Below are 22,543 nucleotides of genomic sequence, written 5' to 3'. Positions count from 1 at the left end.
TTATTTCCCTTGCTTCTTATCCCAAATAAAAAAATAAAAAATAAAAAAAAAGGAAAGATAACGGGACACTATGGCTCACACAGGATGAGGTGAGAGGAGAAGATAGCTGGAGCCTAGGAGTTCAAGGCTGCAGTGAGCTACTATTGCACCACTTGTACTCCAGCCTGGGTGACAGAGTGAGACTGTCTCAGAAAACAGAAAAAAGAATAAAAAATCCATTTTAATACAGGTCTTAATGAGATATAATATTAAAAGTTGTGGATTAATCAGCAAAAACCTCAACAATAAGAGATAGGAGGCTATATTCTGTCAACTACATAAATTACAATGCAGATTTTAAAATAAAGGGTGTCCTCAAATATGTTATTTCAAGTAAAAAGTAATGGGCACACTGATTTGCTATAGTGGGAATAATAACAACAGGAAGTCTCAATGTATACTATAAATAATACTCAAAAAATCCAGAGGCAATGAAGTTAGTATACTTTTTTTTTTTGAGACGGAGTCTCACTCTGTTGCCCAGGCTGGAGTGCAATGGCGTGATCTCGGCTCACTACAATCTCCGTCTCCTGGGTTCAAGCAATTCTCCTACCTCAGCCTCCTGAGCAGCTGGGATTACAGGTGCCCGCCACCACACCCAGCTAACTTTTGCATTTTTAGTAGAGACACGCTGGTCTCAAACTCCTGACCTCAGGCGATCCGCCTGCCTCACCCTCCCAAAGTGCTGGGATTACAGGAATGAGCCACTGCACCTGGTTGGAGTTAGTACACTTTCCAACACTGTGCCCCTGTCGAGTACACTGAGCTTTGAACTTTTTTTCCTAAATCCTTAAGGCATGAATTGCTTCTAGGAACTCAGAGAACACCTGGTGCAGAACCAAGGAAAACTAAAATTGAGTCAGGATTTTTAATATAAAAAGAGACTGGAAATGAGTAGATTCTTTTCCTGTATTTTCTAATTAATGGAAGCCTCTAAGGGCCTACTCTCATTTATTCAATCCACTAGATAGTTTCCGATCCCCTAGAATGGATTTAAGAAAAATTTCATACCAAAGGATGATACGGTATAAAGGATGATCCTGGGAAACAAGTTCTAGAGAAATTAAATGATTTATTCAGAATCTCATTACTAATTTATGTTAGTCTCTTGACTCCTCATCTAGTCCTCTTTCCACAATGCTTTTAACAGAATGAAAACTTTCAATATAGCTGCACATAAAATACCAAGGTAACTACAAAAAGTAATGTAGGCACTGTGTGTGTCATAGCTTGAGACAAAGGGACTTACATTTTAATAAATACAATAAAAAATACATAAAAGAGAGAACAACTTCCTACTTTTCTTGGATGTTTAGACGTAAAAGAGAAAAAAATGTTTTAACTGGAGCCCCAAGGATCTGTGAAGAAGCCAAAACAGAAGAAATCACACAACATAAGCAGAAAAAAAGCAGACTTGTTCCCCAAGAATAATTTTTGTAATTCATATTAAACATGGAATTTCTTGGTTATAAACCGGAGTTAGTGTTTTGTTTTTGTTTTTGTTTTGAGACAGGGTCTCATTTCATTGCCCAGGCTGGAATGCAGAGCTGCAATCACAGCTCACTGCAGCCTCAACCTCCTGGGCTCAAGCAATCTTCCCACCTCAACCCCCAAAGCAGCTTGGACTGCAGGTACATGCTACCACACTGGCCAATATTTACATTTTCTGTAGAGACAGGGTCTCACTATGTTGCCCAGGCTGGTCTTGAACTCCTGAGCTCATGTGATCTTCTAACCGCTGCCTCCTAAATTGTTGGGATTACAGGTGTGAACCACCGTATCTGGCTAGACTTGGTCTTAATGGTCAATCTTTGATGTCAATAGAGTTGTGATTTAATAACACTATTAATAAATATTATTCCTATTATAGATAGTGATAGCATGAATTTTGCTATGCTTCTAATCTCAGCTACTACTTGGAACTAGATTATTTAAAATAATACAACTTTAGGGCTTTATGTTTGACAAACTGAAACTCAGGATATATTTAAAAAATAAAATGATATAATAATACTTTAAATTTTACATGTATAATTATTCTAGACAGAAAGCTCCATTATGAGAATAGCAAATACGGTCCATATATATGTTCACAGACAAAAACAATATTCTTCCATTAGTCAAATCAAAAATGCAAGTAAGAAAGAATCCACAATTATTACTTAGGGAAAAAAATGCTTTAATGTTTCTCAGAGATGTATAGTAACTTTTAAAAATACAAAGAAAGGGGAATCTCTCGAGGAAGAGAGAAATTTTTTAAAACTTCCTTTTAAATGTGAAAGGTTTTGTGAGAGTCACTTCCTTTCATTCAACTGATTAAGTGCTATGGGGGAAAAGGATGAAAGCTGAACATATGGCCAACAAAGGGTTAACATTTAAAAACTTACACAGAAGTATGAAAGAAGTTGGAGAAGAAAAAATCATGATAAAATGGCTAAAAATTATCTTTCTCAGCCAGGAACAAAAGAAAAGAAGAAGAATGAATTTAAACAAACACCAAAAACAGTAAAGAGTTCACCTACAGAGGATAAAGTACCAACTCAAGAGAGTTGAGTACAGAGGATAAAGTACCAACTCAAGAGATTTGAGTAAAAGATCCCTTTAATACAATATTGTCCCTAATAGAAGAAAGTTACAAAGGAATGGTTTAAATGAACTTCAAATGATGCAAAGAGGCAGAAAAATTAGTCTTTCAGATTTAAAAAGTCTTATTTCCAGGCACTCTTCCCTCTAGGAATAGCAGGGTTTAAGACAGAATAAATGACCTGAAGTTTCTGCAATTAAAAGTTAAGGTCCAGTGTAGTCGTTCATGTCTATAATCCCAGCACTCTGGGAGGTTGAGGCAGGAGAATTACTTGAACCTGGGCAACATGTCAAAACCCACTCTCTGCAAAAAATACAACAATTTGGCTGGGCACGGTGGCTCATGCCTGTAATCCCAGCACTTTGGGAGGCCCAGACGGATGGATCACATGAGGTCAGGCATTCGAGACAAGCCTGGCCAACATGGCGAAACCCCATCTCTACTAAAAATACAAAAATTAGCAGGGTGTGGTGGCATGCGCCTGTAATCCCAGCTACTGGGGAGGCTGAGGCAGGAGAATCACTTGAACCCGGGAGGTGGAGGTTGCAGTGATCCGAGATCATACCATTGCACTCCAGTCTGGGCGACAAGAGCAAAACAAAATTCCATCTCAAAAAAAAAAAAAAAAAAAAATTAGTAGGGCATGATGGCACATGCCTGTAGTCCCAGCTACTTGGGAGCTGAGATGAGATAATCACCTGAGCCTGGGAAGTTGAGGATGCAGTGAACAGTGATTGTTCTATTGGAGGCCAGCCTGGCGACCGAGTGAGACCCTGTCTAAAAAACAGTTAAGAAAGCAACATCAGAACTTTAACACCTTTCTAAAGTAATTGGAGAATTCTTACTCTCAAAACACTGTAATTAATGATGACGATAATAGAGTAAAACAACAATCTTGGTATTTCATGCTTATTTTGCTAATACTCATGTTAGACATAGTATCCATCATTTTCTAAACTTTGTTCTGTTGCTGTTTTAGCCTGAGTGGTCCAAGATGAGGTTATACCGCCCTTCTCAATTCAGCCTCTTAGAGCAGAATGATGATAGAAGATTCTGATTAAAACAAATGATCTTATAGAAGGAGGAGTCAGCCTCCAATATAATGGAATTAACCTTGAAAGTATGTAGGGAATCTAGCTCTGATAAAATGAAGGTAATCAGATTCTAGGGCAAGAAATGGGAATTGGGCCTGGGCACTTCACTTTTTCTTTCCTCCCTTAGTCCTTCTCTTATATCATCTTTCAGTGCACATCTACTCCTCTCAGACTAAGAGGACTCAATGTTATCACTGGAAGGAGAAATACAATGACCCAAAATATAATACTGTAAAATTTACAAATAATCCAAGAAATAGAAATTAAAACAAGATACCTCAAAGAGTTTGTTTTAAGGGAAGGGATGCTGTTGGAATATTTTCCAAAACTCTGCATGATTTAAATTTTTAACTTTAATGCAACATGTAATTCTCTAGGTAAGTCTCAAGACATGAATCAGTCTGCTTTCTGACTCTGAAGATCATTAAAATAACAGTATTACAATAAATATACCAAAAAAAAAAAATCACAGTTAAATTTTCTTAGGGGAAGCAAGGTTAGGCCCTAAGATAGATATGGCAAACTGGCTTGTTCAATCTCTATTCTATAATCCTTCTTCCAGTGTACCTCTTGTGTTACAGAGGCAGGAAAGCTACATCTGACATTTCCCAAATTATCTTGCAGCTAGGATTCTAGATATAAATTAGGGTTTCCCCAAGTAGGAGTGCTGTGTAAGAGATTGGGAAGGTGGAAGAGAAGCAGAAGTCCACTTTTGGCTCCTTTGGCTTTTGTTTCATCTGTTCTTTTTTTAAAAAAAAAATAAATAAATAAAGGCAAAGTCTCAATCTGTCACCAAGGCAGAGTGCAGTGGCCTCATCAAAGCTCATCACAGCCTTGAACTCCCGGGTTTAAGCAATCCTCCTGTGTCAGCCTCCTGAGTAGCTAGGGCCACAGGTGCATGCCACCATGCCCAGCTAATTCTTTAAAATAATTTTTTATAGAAGCAAGGTCTCGCTATGTTGCCCAGGCTGGTCTCCAACTGCTGGCCTCAAGTGATCCTCTGATCCTCCCACTCCTGGCCTTGTTATTTCATTTGTCCATTTGTTCTCTCATTCCTTCTCTTCCCTCCCTCCTTCTCTCTTTCTCTTTTTCTTTTTTTTTTTTTTCTATGAAACAAAGCCGTGAGGCAAAATGTTTCTATAGCAGTATTCCAATATGGGTTCTCCAGCTTCTTGGTAACACAGCTGCAGATGTGGTAGAGACAGTGGAGACACTCCAAGTTCCAATACCAAGGTATCACTTTGTTAGGTTATTGCGAAGCAGATGTGGTGATGGCTTCTGATTCCTGGACTGTAACTATGATCATGATCACGTGCTCTTGCCTTCATGAGAATAGTAACTTTGATAGAGCTTGATCCTGTAGGCCTTCCAATGATAATCTAACCACTAATTCCCTATGCTAAATTCCTTTCTGCTTATGGCACACGGACAGCTTTCTGTTTACTGCATTAACGGGGCCCCCAACCCCCGGCCCATACAGCACTGGTACTGGTCCATGGCCTGTTAGGAATACAGCCTATGGCCGGCAGGCAGGTGGGCCAGTGGGTGAGCGAGCATTACTATCAGAGCTCTGCCTCCTGTCAGATCAGTGGCAGCATTAGATTCTCATAGGAGCAGGAAACCTATTGTGAGCTGCGCTTCTGAGAGATCTAGGTTGTGTGTTCCTTATGAGAATCTAACTAATGTCTGATGATCTGAGGTAGAACAGTTTCATCCTGAAACCATCCTCCATCTGTGGAAAAATTGTCTTCCATGAAACCAGTCCCTGGTGCCAAAAACCAGTCACTGTGCATTAGGATGTATGGTTGACACAGTACTTAGTATCTAGAAGTAGGGCTGACTTAGCAGAACCTGAAATATGTTCCACTGGCTGAGTAATCAAGTGGTAGATGGCAAGAAAACATTGTGCCTAACAAGCTTTCAGCTCTTCAAAAGAAGGCCTTTCTCAGTCAGTGGCCTGAGATCTAAATGGAATGAAAGTGGTAACAGTGGTAGAGGGGGTTACAGGTCTCATAGGTGGTAAAGCACAAACGCAGGATATAAGATGGCTGCTCAAAGCCTTTCTCAAGAAGAATCCCCTAATAAGAGTTATAGTTTAGCTGGATGTGGTGGCACATGCCTGTAGTCCCAGCTAGTCAGGAGGCTGAGTTGGGAGGATCACCTGAGCCAGGAGTTGGAGGCTGCAGTGAGTTATGATGGTAACACTGCATTCCAGCCTAGGGAACAGTGCAAGATCCCGCCTCGAAAAAAAAAAAAAAAAAAAGTTGTGGCTTTAGGTACAGGAATGCAATCACTAACAAATAGTAGCCATAGAGGGAAAGAATTCAGACAAGAAACACCCAAACCTCTCTGGCGCTCTTTCCTCCATCCTTTGATCTGCAGGTCCTTCCCACTGGCCGAACCTAAATGGAACCCAGAGGACAAGGGAATACAGTGATGCAGTCCATAATGATCAAGATGGAATTATGGGTCTGAGGGATACATGGAGAAAAATAATCACCAACGATAACATCAATCCCTCAACTATACACTTGGGTATTAAATAAGAAATAAAAACAGAACTTACACAACTGTGAGACAAACTACATTTCAAAACTTGCGTGATACAACTGAAGCAATACTCAGGGAAATTTATAGCCTTACAAGTTATTTTGGGCATTTAGGTTTTTAACTCAAGAAGCTAAAGAAAACAGAACAAAAATAGCAAAATAAACACAAATAGATGAATGGAAATGGATAAAACTAGAAATTTTAAAAAATTTAAAACCACGAACAAATTCAATAGAACTGATCAAACAAAATCAACAACTATTTCTTTGAAAAGTCTACCTGGGGCCAGGCACGGTGGCTCACATCTATAATCCCAGCACTTTGGGAGGCTGAAGTGGGTGGATCACCTGAGGTCAGGAGTTCAAGACCAGCCTGGCCAACATGGTGAAACCCCATCTCTACTATAAATACAAAAATTAGCTGGGCGTGGTGATGGATGCCTGTAATCCTAGCTACTTGGGAGGCTGAGGCAGGAGAATTGCTTGAACCCAGGAGGCGGAGGTTGCAGCGTGCCAAGACCCTGCCATTGCATTCCAGCCTAGGCAATAAGAGTGGAACTCTGTCTCAAAAAAAATGAAGTCTATCTGGTAAGTTGACACTCCAGCGCATCTATGCAAAACAAAAAGAAAAACATAACAACAATCAGATCTAATTCATGCTCTAAATGAAACTAAAAATTAAGAGACTACTAAGAATATATCAATTATATTGAAAACCTAGATAAAAAGCAATTTGCTGGAAAAATTTAATAAAAGGTAACATTTACTGAGTGTTTACAATGTGTCAGGTACTCATCTAAGTAATTCACTTATATTAAATCATTTAGTACTGACAACTACCTTACGAGACAGAAACTGTTATTTTTATTTAATATGGAGAAAACTGAAGCTTAGACAAGTAACCTGCTCGAAGTCACATTAACTAATAAATAGCTAACCTAGGATTTCTTAGGTTATCCAGCTCCAGAGCCCATATCTTTAACTATATTACACTGCCTTTCAGAATAAAAAAGTTACCAAAATAGAAAATTGTACCTGAGCAATAACCATAAAAGAAATTGAACTGATAGACAACATTCAGTCTCTTTTCCCCAGGTAAGGCCAATTTAGCTATATCCTGAAGAAACAGAAAATTCTCATTTTGTAAAATCAGTCCCAGAGCACAGAATGAAATGGGAAGTTGCCTGACTCATTTAGAAGGCAAGTAATAAATGTTCATAGATTGGAAGATTCAATATTGTAAAGATGTTAAGTTTCCCCAAAGTAATTTACAGCTTCAAAGCAATTTCAATCAAAGTCTCAGTAGGTCTTTTTTTTTTTTTTCCCCCCACAAAAACTGACAGGCTGATCTAAAATTTATATGGAAATATAATGGGCCAAGAATAGCCAAAGGCAATCTTGAAGAAAAAATACAGCTGAAGGGTCTTATGGTATCAGATATTAAAACCTATTTTTAAAATTATAGTAATTAAAATAAAGTGGTATTAACACAAGAATAGACAAAATGATCAATGGCAAATAAGAAAGGGTACAGAAGGAGATTCACACATAAAAGGTTCCCTGATTTATGACAAAGGCAACACTACAGTTCAGTGGGGGAAAAAATGATCTGCTCAGTGATGGTGCCAGGTCAACTGGACATCCACATGGGAAAAAAAAAAAAAGTTGATCTTCACTTGTTACCATACAAAAATCAGCACCAGATGGATGACAGATCTAAATGGGAAAAGGTCAAATAAAGCTTTTAAAGAAAATATCTTTGTGACCTTAGAACAGGCAAATTTTTTTAAACAGCACTAATCATAAAAGAATAAGGTTTAATTGGATTATAATAAAGAGCTTCTGTTCATTGAAAGACACGATTAAAAGTGTGCAGAAGCCACAAATAGCCCAAGGTAAGATATATGAGGTATATACAGTTGTCTCTTTATTCATGGGGAATTGGTCACAGGACTGGGGCAAATACCCAGTCCATGGATGCTCAAGTCCCTTATATAAAATGGCATAATATATGCATATAACATACACACATTCTCCCACATATTTTAAGTCAGCTGTAGATTATTTGTAATACCTAATACAATGTGAACGCTATATAAATAGTTGTTATCCTGTAAAGTTTTTTATTTGTATTATTTCTTGAATATTTTTGAGTATTTATTTATTTAGAGATATGGTCTCACTCTGTCACCCAGGCTGGAAATGTAGCTCACTGCAGCCTCAAATTCCTGGGCTCAAGCAATCTTCTGCCTCAGGCTCTGGAGTAGCTGGCATTACAGGCATGCATCACCACATCTGGTTAATTTTTTTCTTTTTTTTTTTTTTTTAAGATGCAGGGTCTTGTTAATGTTGGCCAGGCTGGTCTCAAACTCCTGGCTTCAAGCAATACTACCGCCTTAGCCTCCCAAAGTGCTGGGATTATAGGCATGAGCCACGTTACTGGGCCTGAGTATTCCTTTTTTTTTTGAGATGGAGTCTCACTCTGTCACCCAGAGCAATGTCCGCCTCCTGGGTTCAAGCGATTCTCACGCCTCAGCCTCTAGAGTAGCTGGGACTACAGGTGCACGCCACTATCAGCTAGTTTTTGTATTTTTTAGTAGAGACGGGGTTTCGCCATGTTGGCCAGGCTGGTCTCGAACTCCTAGTCTCAAGTGATCCTCGTGCCTCAGTTTTCCAAAGTGCTAGGATTACAGGCATGAGCCACGGTTGGTCCAATCTGCAGATGTGGAACTCTCAGATAAGGAGGGCCAACTGCGTCTCTAACAAAGGGCTTGTATCCAGTGTAGGTAAAGAATTCCTTCAAATCAGTAAGAAAAAGAGACAACCCAATAGAAAAAAATGAAAGAAATTTGATGTGGCTTCACAAAATGGATATACAATTGGCTAACAAACACATTAAAAATCTTAATATCGGCCGGGCGCGGTGGCTCAAGCCTGTAATCCCAGCACTTTGGGAGGCCGAGACGGGCGGATCATGAGGTCAGGAGATCGAGACCATCGTGGCTAACACGGTGAAACCCCGTCTCTACTAAAAAATACAAAAAACTAGCCGGGCGAGGTGGCGGGCCCCTGTAGTCCCAGCTACTCGGGAGGCTGAGGCAGGAGAATGGCGTAAACCCGGGAGGCGGAGCTTGCAGTGAGCCGAGATCCGGCCACTGCACTCCAGCCTGGGCGCCAGAGCGAGACTCCGTCTCAAAAAAAAAAAAAAAAAAATCTTAATATCTTTATCAAGGAAATACAAACTAAAAACTTCAAGGAGATACCAAGACATAAACACTAGAATCATAAAAAGAAAAACACTAAAATTAGCAAGTGTTGATGAGAATGTGGGGCAAAGGGACCTCTCATACCTTCCTGGCTGGAGAATAAACTGGTATAACCACTTTGGAATAAAGTTTGGCAATCTCTACAGAAATATCTATGTATTTGCTATGACCCAGAAATTCCATTCCTACATACATATCCACCAGAAATATGTTTAACCAAACACATACGAAAAGGTTCACAGTAGCACTAGTTTAAACCTGGGAACTACTCAATGACCATCAACAGAAGAATGAATTTAAAAATGATCATATATTCACATCGAATGCTATGCAGAAATAAAAATTTTCATGTTAATAATATGGACGAATCTCACAAAGCCAGAGAGGAAAAATAAAAGTCAGAAATAAGAGAGTATATAAATAGAAATGCACAGTGTCTAAACAATAAAAATAGACAAAATTAATCTAGGTTATTACGTTTAAAGAGTGGTCATTTTGGGGTAGGGAATAGTGATGGAAAAGGACCAGGAGGGAGCTTCTGGTGTGCCGGTGATGTTGTTTCTTTTTCATTTTTTATTTTTTTGGGGCAGAGTCTGGCTCTGTCATCCAGGCTGGAGTGCAGTGGTGCGATCATGGCTCACTGCAGCCTTAACCTACCCAGGCTCAAGTGATTCTCCCACCTCAGCCTCCCCAGTAGCTGGGACTACAGGCATGTTCCACCACGCCCAGACAATTTTTGTATTTTTTGTAGAGATCGGGTTTCGCCATGCTGTCAGGCTAGTCTCAAACTCCTGGGTCGAGGGATCCATCTGCCTCAGCCTCCCAAAGTGCTGAGATGACAGGTGTGAGCCACCATGCCCGACCTGTCCTGTTTCTTGATCTGGGTGCTGGTTACATGGGTGTGCTCATCATGTGAAAATATAATCATCCGCGCACTTGTGATTTGTGCCCTGTCCTTCTATAAATTATACTGCAATAAAAATTGTGTATAACAAAAAGCAAACAAACAGCAAACTGGAAATTTTTCTGCAAGTATGCTAAAGGCTTAGTAATATATGAAGAACTCACGCAGGTCAATTTTTTAAAAGCTAGCAGCTAATAAGAAAATGAGCAACAAATATGAAGAGAAATGTTTAAAGAAATAAAAATGGCTAATGTACAAATGCACAAAATGTAAATTAAAACAATGGAATGTTATTTTTGCCTACCAAATTAGCAAAGATTAAAAGAAACTGTTAAGGCAGTTGTTGAGGATTTGGTGAAACCAATACTCTCTTATTTTTAATGGAAACCTGAATTGGTATAACCTATCTGTGTAAGTCTTAAATGTTCATATTCTTTGACCCACTAGTTCTACTTCTAAATATTATTCTGAAGAAAATCAGACTTGTAGTTAAAGATGGGCTTATATCACTGTTGATTACAATGGTATTTTGAAAAATAAAGGTTATATTATGATACACATGAGAAGATATTAATGTTTTCAAAGAATGATGAATGGGAAAAGATTCACGATAAAGTGAAAAATATATACAAAATTCTATGTGGTATACCTTTTATTCTAAAAAATATCACACACATATTGTGTCTTAATATAGAGGCTAAAACACTACACACACATAAACACACATTTACATACAAATAAAGTCTATAAGAACACATACCATATTGTTAATAGTGACCATCTTTGGGTGGTGGGATAATGGGTGATTTTAACTTGGGGGTTTATTTTCTATAATAAAATGTTCCTTGAGCATATATTACTATTACATTCAGAAGTCAAAAATAATGGATTAAAAAAATACATCCATCAGTTACCCTTACTCTAGAAATCTATTTCTCTCTCCTTCAGCTACCACATTCAATCTATAAACATTGAATCGATTTTAACTAACAAGTGTCTGTCCAAGCCATTATTCCATTACGTCTCTCATTTCCAAAATTCAGGCCCTTGTCTTCCCTAATGAACGCCTCATATCTAGACTCTTCATTTCGGTAAAATGGCCACATTTTCCATTGCTTCTAAATTGCAGCCACATCAAGCCACTTTACATAGCCACCCTCCACACCCCGCCCCCTAAAAATGCACGCCAGGTACTTTCACACTTCCCAAGCTTGGCATACTCAGTTCTCTTTCCCTGTAATACATTTTCCCCTGTCGGTTTTTCTAATCCAATTCATAGTTAAAGATTCACGTCGGATATCGCGTACTGGGTGTAGCCTTTGGGAGGCCGCAAGAACAGAAACTGATCCCTCAATGACGGTTTGTACATATTTCAACATTTAACATTCTGTCCTGTCTGTGCCACGCTCTCTCGCTGTATGGCATGGGTCACTCCATTTTTAAATTTTCTTAAAATCTAGTTGGATGAATGAAAGTAAAGCGTACACATGCAATACACGTATGTACAGGGGTGCGAGTTTTGACCTGTGTCTGATGGAAAAAATGGCATCAAAAACACTCGCCCGATTTTTTTCATTCAAGATGGCAGAGAACGTCTTAAAATAGTCCCACACAAAAGCACTCACATCTAGAGCCTCGAGTCAGAAGAACTGGCTACACCTAGCGCAACAGCAAAGGACAAAAGAATCGAATCTAGATGCTGAGACGCCCCGGCCCTAACCACCCACAGTAGGTCCCACATAAAGACTTTAAACCTTGTTAGAAAACCGGCACCTGCTGCCTTCATTCCGAGGGCCACGCCTTGACGGTACACAGTGACCTGAAGCATTTCTAGATACTGACCCAAAAAAATCGCGGATGGAAAAGGAGGAGGCTAAGTTGTGACTATCTAAAACGCACCATTCGGCCCCGCCCCAGCCGGGCGCAGTCTCCGCGCGGCACATCCATTCCTAGGAAGGAAGAGACACCGCTCCAGCCCAGGGCCTGGCAACTGGGCACCGTCTGGGAATTCTGGGCGGGCCCGAGATACAGGCCGGCCACGGGCAGGGCGCCTCTGGCTACACCTGTCAGGCGACGACGGACACTAGGCCCTGAAATCGCTGGGGTTCGGTAGTCGAGGCCAGCTGGAGCGCGTCACCGGATCCCTAGCCCCGGGAACGCCTTGCCTCCTCGCTTTCCGTCTCGTCCTTCTCAAACAAAGGCAATCCACACCCACCGCCATTTTCCCCTTACCTCAAAAACCACCTCTTCGTCAAACTCCGGTGTCATCCTTCTCCGCCATGCCACCCGCCTCAGCACGATGGGAAATGAAGGCGGGAGAACCCGCGGCACGGAGCTCCAGCTCCTGCTCGTCTCGTGGGTCTAGAAAACTACAATTCCCAACATGCCTCGCCGCCGACGCCCACTTTTCGAGCCCGCTTATTGGAGAAGAGCGTGAGCGTGTGAGCGAGAGAGGCGGGAGCGAGCGGAATCTCGAGCCTTCCGATTGGAGGAGACTAGGGCTTTTGTCTGCCTTTTACGGCCGCGACTAGCAGGGGGCGCCCGCAGCACTGCTGATTTTTGGAGCCCGAGAAGGGCACGCGCCAGTGGAGACGAAGTGAGCACTGCTCGTGCCCGCGCCTGGCCGTCCGCCTGGAGCTCTGCGGGGCGGCGCTCGTGCTCGCCCGCCCGCCCCCGGCGGCTCGCGCCCGGGAGCGCTGCAGGGTCGCTGGAGCCGGCCGCATCCTTTGTGTGGCGCTCAGGCTGCGCCGCGGGGCGGCGGGACGGAATGTGGGCGCTGTGGGGGCTTTTCTCTTCTGCCCAAACTGTGGAAACAATGGACTGAAAGGGGAACATGGATTGAGGGGCCGAGCGGGGAAGCGAGCTGCACCGGGGAATCATGACTTCAGCAGCCGGTAAGTGAAGGCGCTCGCGCTGCCGCTGGAAAGTTTGTGGCGAGCGCTGCTAGGCTTGGGCTCGCGAGCAACTTTCTCCGCCGGGATGGGCGAGTTGTGTTTCCTGTACCTTTGCCGAGCACCTCGGCAAGCTCGGAGCTAATGGGGTTCGCTCCCGGATTTCTCGTCTTTTCCTGCCCAGAGGTGGTGTTTGGAAACCCGGGATTTCTCGGGACCTCCCTTCCAAGGGGGATTCTGCTGGGGGCTCTGCACCAGGTGAAACGCGATGTGTGAAGGGCGTTCGCTCATCTCTCCAGCAGCGCGAGGACTTCGCCTTTGCATGTGAAAATAGTGTAGATTCCCAACTTTATAAATCAGTTATTATAGGCAAAGGCAGTGTTCTCAGCGTGTTCAATTTGGCCACTAAGTGAGTCGCTTTCAACCTTGTATCTGCTGGTAAACCTTTTACCCATTTTAAAGAGGCGTAGACATTGTCATCTCCTGGTGATTTTACCTCTGTTACCTGAGAAGCAGAGGAGTTGAGATTGTTGAGTTTTGTTTTTTTTGTTGTTGTTTGTTTGCTTGTCTGCACCGAATTACAGATACTTTGTTTGTTTCTACCTGATTAGGGTAAACAAAGCTTTATTTTCTGTCTGCCTCCCATAGTTCTTTCCCCTTGATCAAAATGACAAAGTCTCTATCTTTGTGTGGATTTTCAGCAATTCTAGACGTTGTGTTTCTGAACATTCTTAAGGAACAATTTCTATTTTACAAAATAATTACCAAAGTGGTGTTACGATCACTTTATAAGTACATAGGTTAATTTTTAAACCAGAACTTATGTATTAAGTAGAGTGTTATGGATTCTTTTACGTTTTTGTCCACGTTGAAACAAACTTTCGTTAGAAATTTTATAGTGAAATAGTTTAAAGCTTCCTCTCAAAGTTACTTCTAGAATCAGCACTTAAGTATCAGATTAAATTTTCATTGCTTTTCTTGGCATTTGTTTAAAATTCTTGCAACTTGAAACTGTCAAACAGCACTCAAATGTTCTGATTTGTATTATTTCTAAAGCCTAGATATATTGTAGTATTGCATTGCTCCGTGTGCTCAGATTACAACAAACGAAACAAGAAGTTAGCCAATAGAAGAAAGCAAGAAGTAGGTGTTGGGTGGGTCTTTCCTTTTTGATGTTATATGCACATATATGAGATATCTTTATAAACTCTCTTTTCTTTACCAAAGGGAGGCTTTATACTTACATAAGGTAAATTATTTTCATCCTAAATTTCTGTGCCTTACCTTCGTTCAAGAAATTGATTTAAATTAAAAGTAGTTGGAAATTTTAAAATCCTTCCAGCCAGTTTTAGTTCTTTCCTTTTTGGAGGTGTCAAATGTATTTAAAATAACCGTATCTTATATGTATCAGTTTTCAGTTCCAGTCTTAACAGTTTATAAGGAACAGGCACAGAAGCATGTAATTTGACATTTATGTAAACCCGATTTCCAGGGCCCAGACTGGAAGTTCATGATTCTTGCATTTGAATTATCCTAAAATAATGCAAGCTATTTTTGTATTTTATCAACTTTACAATTAAATAAATCCACAGAAATTTTTGTGGTGTTTAAAGTGGGACACTTCCTGTGTCTAGCAGAGTTGGTTGGTTTTTAGCATGGCTGGCTGAGAAGCATCAACTACTTTTTTGCTCACCCATCTGTTGGATTTATTATAATTCTTTCTGGTGTCTAGATGGGGAATATGGAAGAGAACTGGGGTTTTATTTCTGCCCATTCTTATATGTATACATAGTTCTTACAAGCTGATTATGGTGCTTTTCGGGAACAATAGTCAAATTCATTGAAACGTTTAGGAAGGTTATTTGAAGGGAGGGGATTTTTGTTTTTGAATCTAATCTGTGGTATTTGGAAGGGTTGGTTTAAGAAAATAAAAGGGATGTTGTAGAACATCTAGATTATATATATCCAGCAGAAAAGCTTGCTTTGTTTTTCTGCATCTATAAAAGAATCTGCCCTTGGTGGATATTTCAGAATTATTTTAAGCTGTATATGAAAAAGGAGAGGCTGGGTGCAGTGGCTCACGCCTGTAATCCCATCACTTTGGGAGGCCAAGGCGGGCAGATCACTTGAGGTCAGGAGTTTGAGACCAGCCTGGCCAACGTGGCAAAACCCTGTCTCTACTAAAAATACAAAAATTAGCCAGGTGTGGTGGGATGCGCCTGTAAATGAAAATTGCTTGAGTCCGGGAGGCAGAGGTTGTGGTGAGCAGAGATCGAGCCACTGCACTCTAGCCTGGGTGACAGAGCAAGACTCTGTCTCAAAAAAATAAAGAAAAAAGGAGAGAGAATTATAGGTATATATAGGTATATATTTTGTGTCCTTTTGAACATGTACAGGTCACTGTCTCATTGTCTGTGCTTTGCATTTTGGCTGGTCCAGTAGCCAGAGAGTGTACACGTGAACCACAGCCATCTGTGTGTAACAGATGACGAATATGTTTTTAATAGTTAGTAAAATGGTACTAGTGCTTTACTTTCTTACCTTATATTTCCCTGGAGCCAAACAGCTGTGTAAATAAAAGATTTGCTGCTTTGCTCTAAGAAGCTTTGGGTCTGACTGTTGATACAGTATTAAGATCCAAAGGTGCTGGATTTGTTGCCAAACGTCATGCACTTATTTCAAGAGTTTGACTTTGGAGCAGACCATAATATAATGGCTTATTATTTTTTGAGTTGTGTTTCTTCCAAAATAGAGCCATGAAAAAAAAAATAATGAAGCATTTTGGATATTGCTATACCAGTGACTTAGTTGAACACTTGTTGCCATTAATAATTAAGGAATTATTCCATAATCCTGTTGAAATTGATTCCTGCTAACTTTTCAAAATATTATTCTACATTAAAATGGATGTACGTTTTTGAATGTGGTTATTTTTAGAGAAGAAATTTTCTGTTATGGAGACATATTAAAGAGTATGTATATGTGGCAGCTGTGATTATTCCCAGGCCCTGTTGTTAGCACTGGGATACATCAGTGAATGAGACAAAGTGCCTGCCCTTCTGGAGCTTGCGTCTTACGCTGAACACAGACAAAGGTGCACTGAAAAAACATCAACGCAGGAGAAAGAGGCCATAGTACATAAGGTTCTCCTGAAATAAGCATTTCAGATATTATCATCTCAGATTCCTATGGGCTTTAGAGGCCTGTTCAACTCCCCCATTTATAAGGAAGGAAAGTGAGGCAGCCAGGTCTGCACAAGGCCCACAGTTAGGTTAGCCAGCTCCCTGAGTTATGTCTTTGACTTCTTTCAATACACAGTTAACTAACAGTGGCAAGCCCAAGTTCACAGTTATTAATTGAATTCAGTGAGTAGGCGTTGAGGGCTTTATGTACATGATAGGGCTTTGCTATATTTATTGGGAATCAACTCCAGCTCATACGTAGTTAATTGAATTTCTGTGACACTAGAACAGGAATTTATATCTCTTGGAAGCAGATTTGTGTACAAAACACATTTTTTAAAAAGAGTAAAATTGGTGCCAGAGATTTTTATAAAATGATACTTAAATGACCCTGAAGTTTCTGACAAGGTTCTAAGATTTAGAAAGTAAAAGATTAATTTGATGAGATGAAGTTTTCTTCCAACTGTGATAAAATAGCACATAAGATAAATTTACCATCTTACTCATTTTTAAATGTATAGTTCAGAAGTGTTAAGTACATTCACATTGTACAGCCAATCTCAAGAACTCTTTATTTTACGAAACTATTTTTTTGTTTTTCCATGGAGACGGGGTCTTACTGTGTTGCCCAGGCTGGTCTTCAATTCCTGAGCTCAAGCAATCCTCCCACCTTGGCCTCCTAAGGTGCTGGGATTACAGGCATGAGCCACTGTGCCAGGCTGTCAAAACTAATTTTTAAAAAATTCTTTTAAAAATCCAGAGGTAGGATGTTTTGATAATGGTTACAGAAATGAAATCAACTTGACAATCTGTCAGTTTTTATTGAGTAAGATGGGCAGTTGGGAAGAGACCTAAGGCATTCATACTTTCTTTTAAGACTTGACTTAATAAATGGAGGGTTTAATTTAATAGACATTTACAGCTAGGTTTCTTACTAGGATTTGAAGGGTTTTTCAGTTCTTTTCTGCCTAAAAAAAACCTCAGACAAAATTAACTATGCTTATTGAACAGTTAACTGAAATTATGTAATATAGGAATTTGTATTATTTTGAAAATAATTCTTTTTTTATTGATGATGACATTATACCTAGAAATTGAGTGAGCAGACATGTATCATCATATAATCTTTATTGCACACAAAGAAGTAGAGATTTAGGGAGTTCTTCCTTGATTGGTAAAAGGAAGTAGAGCACCCTACTCCTCTTTTTTTAAAAAAACTCAGTTCCGTGTAATAGCTTCCCAAGTGTCATGACTAATTTCCTTTGTTCAAAAGGAAATCATCACCAAATGAAATATCAGAGCTCCTGTCTAGTCAAGTAATTAAACAATGTCCAGCAGTCCTTTGCAGCAGATATTTTGAAAAGTTTTTTCAGTAAATTAAAGTTTTATTAAGTGTTAGATCCTGTCAAAGGAACAAATATAAACGTAAAAGATAAAATATTTTTTATCTCATGTCTCCTTGGGGAAATATGGTCAATAATATGACAGTGAAGGTGGAAGAACGTAAAGGAACTTACAGATATACAGGCTTTATTTATCTTTTCACTTTATAGGTCTTTTGTGTAAAGCTTTTATTAAGTTCCTATAGTATAGGAGCAGATCTGTACCGATGCAGCATTGTATAATAGGTGTTAGTTAAAAACCTTATATATAATGTTGAGGAAGAATTGCTAGACTAGAAATTGTGGTTATCTTTTAAATGTACTAGAACAGTGGATGTTAATGAGGAATAAACAACATAATCACCTGTGGAACTTAAAAGATGTACAGATGTCCCTAGAAACTCTAACTGGTTCACTCTGGGGTAGGGCCTAGACATGTGACTTTTTAAAGAATAGAGCTCGGTGAAGGAATATAACGAAAATTCTCAGCCAATTACTCTTGCAGAAAGAAATACCAGGTTTATTATGAGCCTTAAATAATACCAAAGAATTAATTTTCTGTTTTTAAGTTTAGAAAATTTCTGATTTCTGTCTTCCTTTTTAAAGATTGTTTTGGGGTTCTATCTATTTTGGACAGATCATTGATAAAAGGCATTTAGGCAACTCAATTATATTATCCTTGAGATAGAAGACTACTACTGCTTATTCACATGAGAATTTTAAAGAGTTGCATCCTACATTGAACTGAGGCAAATTCAACTTTCAGCACTTGGCAAATGAATTGAAGAACTACTATGTGGGTCCCAAACTGAAGTCAATTATTTCGTTTATTGTCAATGAAAGATAATGATGGGCTGGGCACGGTGGCTCATGCCTATGATCCCAGCACTTTGGGAGGCCGAGTGGGTGGATCACGAGGTCAGGAGTTCGAGACCAGTCTGATCAACATGGTGAAACCCTGTCTCTACTAAAAATACAAAACTTAGCCGGATGTGGTGGCGCACACTTGTAATCCCAGCCACTCAGGAGGCTGAGGCAGGAGAGTCACTTGAACACGGGAGGCAGAGGTTGCAGTGAGCCGAGATCGCGCCCCTGCTCTCCAGCCTAGGCAACAGAGTGCCAGACTCCATCTCAAAAAAAAAAAAGAAGAGAAAAAAAAGAAAGATATGGTAACCAGTTCCAAAGTTGGAGAAACAAACCATATTGGATTTATTTAAAAATGTACAATAGACCCAAAGCTATGTATGGAATTGAAGGACAATTTAAGGAATTTTCAGGAGTAATATTGATACTATATAGCGTAATATACTCAGTAAAAGGCAAGGTCATATTGGTAAAAGTAAAAAATGCTATCAAATTTAATCATGTATCATTTTGTGCTTTGATTGTTTTGACATCAAATTATTATTCTTTCCTTTCTAGAGATGAAGAAGCCACCAGTGGCCCCCAAGCCCAAGTTTGTTGTGGCAAATAATAAGCCAACTCCACCTCCTATTGCACCTAAACCCGACATTGTGATTTCTAGTGTTCCACAGTCAACAAAGAAAATGAAACCAGCAATAGCCCCAAAACCAAAAGTCCTGAAGAGCTCACCTGTTCGAGACATTGGGCAGTCGCCAACAAGGAAAATCATGTTGAACCTGGAAGGGCATAAACAGGAATTAGCTGAAAGCACTGACAACTTTAATTGTAAATATGAAGGCGATCAGAGCAGTGATTATATTTCACCAATGTGTTCCTGCAGTTCTGAGTGTATCCATAAGATGGGCCATAGAGAGAATTTGTGTGTAAAGCAGCTTGTTTTAGAGCCCGTGGAAATGAATGAAAATTTAGAAAATAGTAAAATTGATGAGACTTTGACTATACAAACTAGGAGTAAATGTGATTTGTATGGCGAAAAAGCCAAGAACCAGGGTGGGGTTGTTTTAAAGGCAAGCATTTTAGAAGAGAAGCTCAAAGATGCCTTAATACACCGAATGCCACCTTTTATTTCTGCACAGAAGCACAGGTCCACAGACAGCCCAGAAATGAATGGTGGCTGTAATTCAGATGGACAATTCAGAATTGAGTTTACAGATTTGTCACCTTCCCCATCCAGCTTTGAAAAAGTTCCTGATCATCACAGTTGCCACTTACAGCTTCCTAGTGATGAATGTGAAAATTTTGAAACTTGCCAGGATGACAGTGAAAAAAGCAATAATTGCTTTCAGTCATCTGAACTAGAGGCTCTGGAAAATGGGAAAAGGAGTACTTTTATATCTTCAGATGAAGTTAGTAAGAAATCAATAGTCAAAGACCTTGGTCCCTTAGAAATTCATTTACTACCATATACCCCAAAATTTCCAACTCCCAAGCCCAGAAAGACACGAACTGCTCGTCTGTTACGCCAGAAGTGTGTAGATACTCCTAGTGAAAGCACTGAAGAACCAGGGAATTCAGACAGTAGCTCTTCCTGTCTTACTGAAAATAGTTTGAAAATGAATAAAATCAGTGTTCTTCATCAGAATGTTTTGTGTAAGCAGGAGCAGGTGGATACAGTGAAGCTGGGAAATAAAAGTGAATTGAATATGGAATCCAACAGTGACGCACAGGACTTAGTCAATTCACAGAAAGTCATGTGTCATGAAGTATCTTCCTTTGAAAAGATGGCACCTTCTTTTGATACAGACTCTAATTTGAGTTCTGACAGCACAACTGTAGATGGTTCTAGTATGTCACTTGCTGTGGACGAAGGGACCGGTTTTATAAGATGTAGTACTTTATCTATGAGCCTGCCTAAGCAGCTCAAATTAACTTGCAATGAACATTTGCAATCTGAGAGAAACCTGGGAGTTTCTGCCCCTCAGATGCAAAAGGAATCTGTTATAAAAGAGGAAAATTCCCTACGAATTGTCCCCAAAAAACCTCAAAGACACAGCTTGCCTACTACAGGAGTGCTTAAAAAGGCTGCCTCCGAGGAGCTTGTGGAAAAAAGTTCTTATCCTTCAAGTGAAGAAAAAAGTTCAGAGAAGGGCCTAGAAAGGAATCACCTTCAGCATTTGTGTGCCCAAAACCGTGGTGTGTCATCCTCCTCTGATATGCCTAAACGGGCTTCAGAAAAGCCAGTGTGGAAGTTACCTCATCCTATATTACCCTTTTCAGGGAACCCAGAATCCTTAAAGTCTGTCACCTTATCGTCAAACAGTGAGCCTTCAACAGCCCTAACCAAGCCTAGAGCAAAATCGTTATCTGCTGTGGATGTGGAAAAGTGCACTAAGCCTTGCAAAGACTCTGCAAAGAAAAACTCTTTTAAAAAGTTGCTCAACATGAAACTGTCCATCTGTTTCATGAAGAGTGACTTTCAAAAATTTTGGTCCAAGAGTAGCCAACTTGGAGATACCACCACAGGCCACCTCTCCAGTGGGGAGCAGAAGGGGATTGAAAGTGATTGGCAAGGCTTGTTGGTAGGAGAGGAGAAGAGAAGTAAGCCCATCAAGGCATATTCCACAGAAAACTATAGCCTGGAATCTCAAAAGAAGAGGAAGAAGTCCCGGGGCCAGACCAGTGCAGCTAATGGTCTGAGAGCTGAGTCTTTGGATGACCAAATGCTCTCCCGGGAGTCATCGTCTCAGGCACCTTACAAGTCTGTTACAAGCCTCTGTGCACCGGAGTATGAAAATATACGCCATTATGAGGAAATACCAGAGTATGAGAACTTACCGTTTATTATGGCTATACAGAAAACTCGAGAGTTGGAATGGCAGAATTCCAGCAGCGTGGAGGACACAGATGCAAATGTGTATGAGGTAGAAGAGCCGTATGAAGCTCCAGATGGCCAGCTGCAACTTGGACCTAGACATCAGCATTCCAGGTAACAGGTGCCAGACAGACACTTTTGCATGCATCATTGCAATTAACCTTCAACAGCCTGGTGAGTTTGATATGCAGGGGGAAAAAAACACGTGGTTGAAGGAATAGTTTAGAAAATGTGTATTAAATTATTCTCAAGTGCAGCCTCCTTTTAGCATACAGTTGGAATGGATATTTGCAAATACAAGCTTGAAGTAGTTAATTTATTTTAGTAGCCGATTCAAAGAATTTGAACCAGTGGCAATGTAAGGTGCTACAAGGAAGGCGTGGAACAGAGAGGTCCTGGGCCTCCAGGCACCAGCTCAGAAGTCATAGCAGGAAACCTGGGGCAGGAAATTGGCCAATTCAATGACATTTATTTGCTAGGTGTAAGAAATCTGAAGTTACTGAAATATGCAGGCATTTACATGTGGTGCCCTTATCGGGTGAAACCTCCAAATTTTTAGAAGTTCACCACTTTTTGAAGATTGGTCGTTTTACCTGTTGATGCCTAATTGTCACCTCCAGTGGATATAGGAAAAATGCAGGAAACACGTAACTACTCTTTATTTCTCACTTTTAAAATAATTTAATTAATTATTATTATTATTTTTTGAGATGGGGTCTTACTCTGTCACCCAAGCTGGAATGCAGTGGTATGATCATGGCTCACTGCAGCCTCGACCCCCCATGCTCGAGCAGTCCTCCCATCTCAGCCTCCTTGAGTAGCTGGAACTATAGGTGCATGCCACCCTGCCTGAATAATTTTTGTGTTTTTTGTAGAGACAACGTTTTGCCATCATGCCCAGGCTGGTCTTGAACTC

At 40.2% G+C, this 22,543-nt stretch overlaps 2 protein-coding genes across 25 annotated transcripts in view; one reads left to right on the top strand and one right to left on the bottom strand.

Annotated features, from left to right (window-relative positions):
• The window catches only part of VEZT (vezatin, adherens junctions transmembrane protein), an 80,247-nt gene extending 67,441 nt beyond the window's left edge, over positions 1-12,806 (bottom strand). For 3 of the 20 annotated variants that reach the window (XM_021922793.2, XM_009181439.3, XM_003906970.5), the window contains exon 1: positions 12,669-12,804. Coding sequence is in view for 7 of the 20 variants with exons in the window: in XM_009181439.3 (XP_009179703.1) it covers positions 12,669-12,704 (36 nt within the window). In the remaining 13 variants the exon portion in view is untranslated. Of the gene's footprint in view, positions 1-6,062; positions 6,120-12,668 lie in introns of all 20 variants that reach the window. The other 17 variants (XM_003906971.5, XM_009181440.4, XM_021922799.2 and 14 more) reach the window with 13 other exon arrangements.
• A 235-nt stretch (positions 12,807-13,041) lies between these two features.
• The window catches only part of FGD6 (FYVE, RhoGEF and PH domain containing 6), a 132,288-nt gene continuing 122,786 nt past the window's right edge, over positions 13,042-22,543 (top strand). For 3 of the 5 annotated variants that reach the window (XR_001892892.3, XM_021922790.2, XM_003906969.5), the window contains exons 1-2: positions 13,315-13,330; positions 19,314-21,741. Coding sequence is in view for 3 of the 5 variants with exons in the window: in XM_021922790.2 (XP_021778482.1) it covers positions 13,315-13,330; positions 19,314-21,741 (2,444 nt within the window). In the remaining 2 variants the exon portion in view is untranslated. Of the gene's footprint in view, positions 13,331-19,313; positions 21,742-22,543 lie in introns of all 5 variants that reach the window. The other 2 variants (XR_002515789.2, XM_021922791.2) reach the window with 2 other exon arrangements.

This window comes from Papio anubis, chromosome 9 (assembly GCF_008728515.1).
Source record: "Papio anubis isolate 15944 chromosome 9, Panubis1.0, whole genome shotgun sequence".
NCBI classification, from domain to species: Eukaryota; Metazoa; Chordata; class Mammalia; order Primates; family Cercopithecidae; genus Papio; species Papio anubis.
The sequence above is the reverse complement of the archived record's forward strand: the minus strand, read 5'-3'. Positions and strand labels throughout refer to the sequence as shown.